General features: G+C 34.8%; 1 protein-coding gene and 1 pseudogene across 1 annotated transcript; both read left to right on the plus strand.

The window, feature by feature from the left end:
- The first annotated feature begins 1,048 nt into the window (after nt 1–1,048).
- On the plus strand, nt 1,049–1,784 carry LOC120779577. Its single transcript, XM_040111920.1, has 3 exons — nt 1,049–1,202; nt 1,255–1,580; nt 1,665–1,784. The coding sequence occupies exons 1-3, from the start codon at nt 1,193–1,195 to the stop codon at nt 1,782–1,784; spliced, it is 456 nt and encodes a 151-aa protein (XP_039967854.1). The 5' UTR covers nt 1,049–1,192.
- Nucleotides 1,785–6,101: 4,317 nt separating this feature from the next.
- On the plus strand, nt 6,102–7,213 carry LOC120779579 (annotated as a pseudogene).
- The last annotated feature ends 1,330 nt before the right edge of the window (nt 7,214–8,543 follow it).

Raw genomic sequence — 8,543 nt, forward strand, 5'->3', positions numbered from 1 at the left:
TTCGCTGAAGGATGACAAAGTGAATACATCTACAAAATTGTCGTCCACAGGAAAGCAGACAAAACCTTCACGTAATCTTTTTGTATCGGGGTTATCTTCATTATCGAGAGCCAGTGATCTGAAAACTATATTTTCTAAATATGGCAAAGTTATCAGAGCCAAGGTGGTCACCAACTCCCGAACTCCGGGTACAAGTTGTTATGGCTACGCAACAATGTCATCATCGTCGGATGCCAGTCGAAGTGTCGCCAAAAGACGTGTGGATACAACAAAAAAAGATGAAGACAAGAAGATACGAGACACAACTTCTAAGACGAGAGACGACAAACAAACTATTGATACAAAAAAGGACGATGTATCAAAGAAACCTGAAGTGGAGAAGGATAAGCAACGCAAATAAAACTATTAAAATAGCCAAAATAGATCCAGTTGGAAAAGCAGATGTAGTAACAACCATTTGGGAGTTACTAATACCATGGCAGCGTTAAAGCAAACGGACTAACTAAAAACCAAACGTCGATTACAATCTGCGGCTGGAAGTCACTTTTGTTGTCTGGCAGAATGTTCAAACTTAAACATGCTTATTTTCTTAAATAAGATAAGTTAAGAAATTTGTAATATTTAAGGTCATAAAAACATATACAGTCCACTAATAATCCCATTTCTTTTTCCCTCGGCAATATGTTCAAATATCATTGAACATGCTTATTTATATGCAAAGCCGAAATTATACTAATACCCCTATTCTGTGCTTTTGACAAATTAATAAAATATTGACAATTAACTCAAATATTTAACAAGCGAGAAATATTTGGAATTCTCTGGCAATCTTGATAAAACTAAAAGCTTCAATTCGTAAAGCTTTCCCCACACGTATGGTGAAAAAATAATGTAAATAGAAAACAGCTGATTTCTATTCAAATTATTCGTTAAAATGGACAATTCTGCAAGGTAAGTTTCCAAATTTTAATTATTAACAAAATTTATAATTTAACTTTTTTTTTATAGCAAAACCCAAGCACGAAAGAGTTACGCACGAGCAGTTAGAGGCATATGTGTTGTTTTGCCAAGCACACCCAGAAATTAGTACGGGGAAAAATTGCCCAAAAACGCTTCAACGGATGAAGGAGTGTTGGCAACAGCTGGCAGAACAACTTAATTCCTGCAGAGGACCAATACGAAGTGCTACAAAATGGAAAGAGGTAACATTTTAGTTCATTTTTCGTTTATTTATTTTATTGTGTCAATTTATAGACGTTAGGCGTTTGGAAAAGCCAACTGCGCACTCGAGCAAGGCGGTTGAAAATGACTCAAAGGCTCACAGTGGAGGTCCAAGTTCCAAGCCGATGACGGACTTCGAAGAAATGGCTTTGTCTACATTTGGCTCGGTCGCTGTAGATGGGATGCAAAATGTACAAAGCCTAGGTTTAACGCCAATTGAGCAAACAGATGAATGCGCAATTTCATCACCCACGGGTAGTCCTCAACAATTATGCAGTCAGGTAGATGCAAGCCCAAATCCCGAACACCTAACAGCAAGTCCATTGACACCATCTACGTATCTTAGCTTGGAAAACCAGGTAAGTTTTCATTATGATACAATTACAAAATACATATATAATTTTTTTTGCAATTTCTTATTATTTTCTTATTTTTCTTTTTAGGATGCTTCAACTGTGGTGCTATCACGAAGTGCACGAAATAAGCTTATCAGCGCTTTGAAGCTGATATACCAAAACGGAATGCTGCTGAGGAAGAGAGGCGACGGGAGCATCGTGAAATGATGCATGCCATTCAAGGCCTAACTAGTTCTATAACAGAACTTATATAAAATCGTTTAATAGTAATGAAAATAATATCTAAAGTTTAATTAAAATTGAAATAACGTATGTGTAACATTTTTATTGAATTAAACAATAGAATAAAAAAAATGGAATGGAAATTCTCAATTTGTTTTTCTTTTAATAAAAAGGATAATAAATAAACAACCAATGGAAGTAAGTAGTGTATTTCGAAAGTCGAATTGTGAGAACATTTATATATGTACATAAGAATATGGATTGGCTTCTGTATATATATATAACTAAAGAGTTGATATATATCTTGATCTTGTTCTTTCACCTTTGCGCATGTACTGTGAAGAGTTATAATCATTAATTGGAGAATCAAAGTCTTCTGCAACCCCGTCATCTATTTCGTTGAACGTAATGCCTGCTTTCGTCATTATATTATGCAATATAACGCAAGTACTAACAAACAAAGCGGAAGTTTAAAACGATACATTCAAAAATTGCATTGGCATATATGTATGTATGTATGTGCATGCAAAAACAAAACTTACTGCTTCAACATTGATACTGTAGAATCCTTTTCTATTTAAATATAAATTAAGAGGACGTTCGACATTATTTGATGGTGGAGCAATGATAGCAATATGCGTGCAGTCAATTGCTCCTATGGTGCTTTTTATTCCAAATTTTCTAAAAAATCTGGAATATATGTATTTCAAATAAATTAGCATATTATTATTTGTATTACAATAATACATGCTCCGTTTTTATAAAAGTTTCTTCCTCTATTGAAATGGGAAACTTTATTTCTCCTCCCTTCACCTTCACAATAAGTTTTGCTACAGCTCGCAGACTTCTCGAAAGGGATGACTGACTCATGGGCAAGTTGACGTTGTTACCTACACATTTCTGATATGAGCCGTGTCCAAAGAAGTTCAAAGCTGCTAGAACCCTTACAGTTAAAGGTAGTGCGATGTTTTCTGATTATCATGTGGGGCCAGTTCATCAATTAGGGCGGCGGCAAATTTCAACGAGTTAATCTAAAAAAATTTTGCAACAAAGATATTCTCGCTCAAAAGAAAATGGATTGCTATCGTCGCGTAAACTTTTTAAATGCTTCCTCGGGGTAAATGATTCCTTTATTCTCACAATTTTCATCTTCGTTTAACAATAATAACAAAAGTAAAATATCTTCCCATTTTCACAACAAGATGCACAATCAGATATTTAATTCATAACGAGCATCAGTTGTCAAGAGCATTTGACATCTTAACAACTTATAAAGAAAAGAGCTTTTATTTCAGACACAGAATACCAAATGCTTGATAATGTAAAACTTTGACAAATTAGAAATATGTTGAATTTGTCAAGTGCACAGAATAGGGGTGTTAAAATAGTATATAAGGTGTACAATATTTACAATAAAATCAGAATGAAATATTTCTCACTCAATGAAGGTCATTTTATTTCCCCCCACCAGAGGTAAGGAAAAAATAATAATCTTTTTTGAGTTTTTTACATTTTTGGTCCTTCGAGCCGGATGAAGAGCTCGGCCAAAATCAAAAAGTCTGTATTTAAAAAACAGGCAACATAAAAAAATAATTGTAAGACGGGTGTATATTCCCGCATATTAGAACCTTTATTAACATTTTTGGTCCTATCGAGCCTTAAACAAAAAAAAAAAGAGCTCAGCCAAATTTAAAAAAGCCCTGTTATTAATACAAATACAGGCAAAATTAAATTGTAAGACGGGTGTATACTCCCGTATTTTGACAAAATAAAAATAATAATTGTAAGACGGGTGTATATTTCCGCATATTAGCAACATAAAATAAGGAGAATGAAATAATTCTCAGCTCAGTGAAGGTCTTTTCATTTCCCCCCACCAGTGGTAAGTTTGATAAAATCTTCATTGAGTTTTAAACATTTTTGGTCCTATCGAGCCCAAAACAAAGAAAAAAAAAAGAGCTCAGCCAAATTTAAAAAAGCCCTGTTATTAATACAAATACAGGCAAAATTAAATTGTAAGACGGGTGTATATTCCCGCATACAGTAGAGGCCCGCTAATCCGGACATGGCCTAATCCGGATTCCACTGTAATCCACAGGGTTAAAAAACTCAAAATTTCTATTATGTCCCTTGTAATCCGGACCGACATTCTCTATCCGTATTCTCTAATCCGGATCACATATTTATTATTCACTATATTCGCTTTTATGCTTTATTGGTTTAATTTTTTTTTGTTTTTTTGGAACATGTGTATTATTTTTTATAATAAACAAACAGAAATTTATAAATATTTTTTCATAATACATAGTTCTGATATGTCTTTGGTAATCCGAATTTCCTTATATTCCGGATAGGGGCCGGTTTTTATTGATCCGGATTAGCGGGCCTCTACTGTATTGACAAAATAAAAATAATAATTGTAAGACGGGTGTATATTCCCGCATTAAAACAGATCGCATAAGCCGTTTTAGCAGAGACTAAACGCAGTGATCTAACTGCTATCCAAGAAATATTCAGCGGCTGTGAGTCGAGGCACAGCAAGGTCAACTAGGCGACCAAATCAAATACCTCCAACGATTTCTTTGGAGAAAAAAAAGCAGCAACATGACAAATAAATACAAGTCACATACATTTGGTTTGGATCTTGGAATCTTCATATTCAAGAGGAAAATTCAACTCCTCAGAGAAGTAATGGAAGATCTTCACCAAATCACTACAATAAAAAGTGATCATATTAAAAATTTGAAAATTGTGTTTCTTCAAATGCACAATTTTCACACAAATTATTTTTCAAACATTTTTTCTGAAGTTGAAAATTTATATTTTGAAATAACGGCAGAGTATTTCCAAAATCTCAAGCTTTGTGTAGCGAGATTACAAAAAGGAGAGCCCGAAATTAGTTATATTTCTCTTCAGCGTGATGTCCTGTTTGAAGATTTTGCAATAGAAGAAGAACCTGAAATTTTGTTTTGACTCGGATTTAAAATGTACAAAAGTTCCAATCTTTCATCTATCTTGTATATATCTGTCTTCTGCTGAGGAAGAAACAGCAAAAGTAAAAGAGGAAGACAAAAACATATGTATATGAAGTTGAAGTTGAAGAAGAATCACTTGAAGAACTTCATAAAGCTTCAAAAACTGAGGAAAAACCAACTAAATTGGTAACTTGTCATCTACCTCTTCCGGCAGGCTCACATTTTGGAAAAATGTGGGAAAGTGAAGTCCAGGTTAAATCGTTTGAAGACGAAACTGAAGTAGCTGATCATATTTTGGAAGATGATGCTAAAACACAGAAGGAAGATTTTAGTACTTCACTAAAATACATAAAGGAAAAATGCACCGATGCAGAAGGTGATAATACCGGCAGAAATTCAGCGCAAAAGAGTACAAAAACGGTTGCAGCTTTGAAGGACACAAGAACATCCAAGGGTGGATCCAGCAGCAGTAAGGACGAACGCCAATGCAGCAAGCGTGATGACGATAAATCAAAGAGAAAGATGAGAAGTCCGGCGACAAAAAAGGATAAAGACATTAGTGAACAAAAATCGTCTTCAAACAAGACTTCGCTGAAGGATGACAAAGTGAATACATCTACAAAATTGTCGTCCACAGGAAAGCAGACAAAACCTTCACGTAATCTTTTGTATCAGGGGTTATCTTCATTATCGAGCCAGTGATCTGAAAACTATATTTTCTAAATATGGCAAAGTTATCAGAGCCAAGGTGGTCACCAACTCCCGAACTCCGGGTACAAGTTGTTATGGCTACGCAACAATGTCATCATCGTCGGATGCCAGTCGAAGTGTCGCCAAAAGACGATGTGGATACAACAAAAAAAGATGAAGACAAGAAGATACGAGACACAACTTCTAAGACGAGAGACGACAAACAAACTATTGATACAAAAAAGGACGATGTATCAAAGAAACCTGAAGTGGAGAAGGATAAGCAACGCAAATAAAACTATTAAAATAGCCAAAATAGATCCAGTTGGAAAAGCAGATGTAGTAACAACCATTTGGGAGTTACTAATACCATGGCAGCGTTAAAGCAAACGGACTAACTAAAAACCAAACGTCGATTACAATCTGCGGCTGGAAGTCACTTTTGTTGTCTGGCAGAATGTTCAAACTTAAACATGCTTATTTTCTTAAATAAGATAAGTTAAGAAATTTGTAATATTTAAGGTCATAAAAACATATACAGTCCACTAATAATCATTTCTTTCCCTCGGCAATATGTTCAAATATCATTGAACATGCTTATTTATATGCAAAGCCGAAATTATACTAATACCCCTATTCTGTGCTTTTGACAAATTAATAAAATATTGACAATTAACTCAAATATTTAACAAGCGAGAAATATTTTGGAATTCTCTGGCAATCTTGATAAAACTAAAAGCTTCAATTCGTAAAGCTTTCCCCACACGTATGGTGAAAAAATAATGTAAATAGAAAACAGCTGATTTCTATTCAAATTATTCGTTAAAATGGACAATTCTGCAAGGTAAGTTTCCAAATTTTAATTATTAACAAAATTTATAATTTAACTTTTATTTTATAGTAAACCCAAGCACGAAAGAGCTACGCACGAGCAGTTAGAGGCATATGTGTTGTTTTGCCAAGCACACCCAGAAATTAGTACGGGGAAAAATTGCCCAAAAACGCTTCAACGGATGAAGGAGTGTTGGCAACAGCTGGCAGAACAACTTAATTCGTGCAGAGGACCAATACGAAGTGCTACAAAATGGAAAGAGGTAACATTTTAGTTTATTTTTCGTTTATTTATTTTATTGTGTCAATTTATAGACGTTAGGCGTTTGGAAAAGCCAACTGCGCACTCGAGCAAAGCGGTTGAAAATGACTCAAAGGCTCACAGTGGAGGTCCAAGTTCCAAGCCGATGACGGACTTCGAAGAAATGGCTTTGTCTACATTTGGCTCGGCCGCTGTAGATGGGATGCAAAATGTACAAAGCCTAGGTTTAACGCCGATTGAGCAAACAGTTGAATGCGCAATTTCATCACCCACGGGTAGTCCTCAACAATTATGCAGTCAGGTAGATGCAAGCCCAAATCCCGAACACCTAACAGCAAGTCCATTGACACCATCTACGTATCTTAGCTTGGAAAACCAGGTAAGTTTTCATTATGATATAATTACAAAATACATACATAATTTTTTTTTGCAATTTCTTATTATTTTCTTATTTTTCGTTTTAGGATGCTTCAACTTTGGTACTATCACGAAGTGCACGAAATAAGCTTATCAGCACTTTGATAGCTGATATACCAAAAAGGAATGCTGCTGAGGAAGAGAGGCGACGGGAGCATCGTGAAATGATGCAGGCCATTCAAGGCCTAACTAGTTCTATAACAGAACTTATAAAATCGTTTAATAGTAATGAAAAATAATATCTAAAGTTTAATTAAAATTGAAATAACGTATGTGTAACATTTTTATTGAATTAAGTTTGGTTTTTTGTTTTACAATAGAATAAAAAAAATGGAATGGAAATTTCAATTTGTTTTCTTTTAATAAAAAGGATAAATAAATAAACAACCAATGGAAGTAAGTAGTGTATTTCGAAAGTCGAATTGTGAGAACATTTATATATGTACATAAGAATATGGATTGGCTTCTGTATATATATATAACTAAAGAGTTGATATATATCTTGATCTTGTTCTTTCACCTTCGCGCATGTACTGTGAAGAGTTATAATCATTAATTGGAGAATCAAAGTCTTCTGCAACCCCGTCATCTATTTCGTTGAACGTAATGCCTGCTTTCGTCATTATATTATGCAATATAACGCAAGTACTAACAAACAAAGCGGAAGTTTCGTGTGAATAATGTAGAACTTGGTGCTTCAACAAACATCTGAAGCGAGATTTTAAAACACCAAATGCTCTCTCTATGCAGTTTCTTGCAGAACCATGTAATTTGTTGTATTTTTGCTCTTTATGGGTATTAGGTGTTCCCACTGGTGTTAAAAGCCACGGTTCTAGAGGATAACCTTGATGGCCAAGAAGCCAAGATTCCCACCGTTGTTGCTCAGACGTATTAGTATGCTGACAAATGAGATGTTCTCGTAGGTCAGAAGTTGCCCAAATTCCAGAGTCATGTGTTGCACCCGGAAATTTAGCATTTACAAATGTAAAACATAATCGGTGATCGCAAACCTAAGAAACGATACATTCAAAAATTGCATTGGCATATATGTATGTATGTATGTGCATGCAAAAACAAAACTTACTGCTTCAAAATTGATACTGTAGAATCCTTTTCTATTTAAATATAAATTAAGAGGACGTTCGACATTATTTGATGGTGGGGCAATGATAGCAATATGCGTGCAGTCAATTGCTCCTATGGTGCTTTTTATTCCAAATTTTCTAAAAAATCTGGAATATATGTATTTCAAATAAATTAGCATATTATTATTTGTATTACAATAATACTTGCCCCGTTTTTATAAAAGTTTCTTCCTCTATTGAAATGGGAAACTTTATTTCTCCTCCCTTCACCTTCACAATAAGTTTTGCTACAGCTCGCACACTTCTCGAAAGGGATGACTGACTCATGGGCAAGTTGACGTTGTTACCTACACATTTCTGATATGAGCCGTGTCCAAAGAAGTTCAAAGCTGCTAGAACCCTTACAGTTAAAGGTAGTGACGTTTTCTGATTATCATGTGGGGCCAGTTCATCAATTAGGCGGCGGCAAATTTCACGAGTTAAT

The sequence above is a fragment of the Bactrocera tryoni genome, unplaced genomic scaffold (genome assembly GCF_016617805.1).
Source record: "Bactrocera tryoni isolate S06 unplaced genomic scaffold, CSIRO_BtryS06_freeze2 scaffold_11, whole genome shotgun sequence".
Classification (NCBI taxonomy): Eukaryota; Metazoa; Arthropoda; class Insecta; order Diptera; family Tephritidae; genus Bactrocera; species Bactrocera tryoni.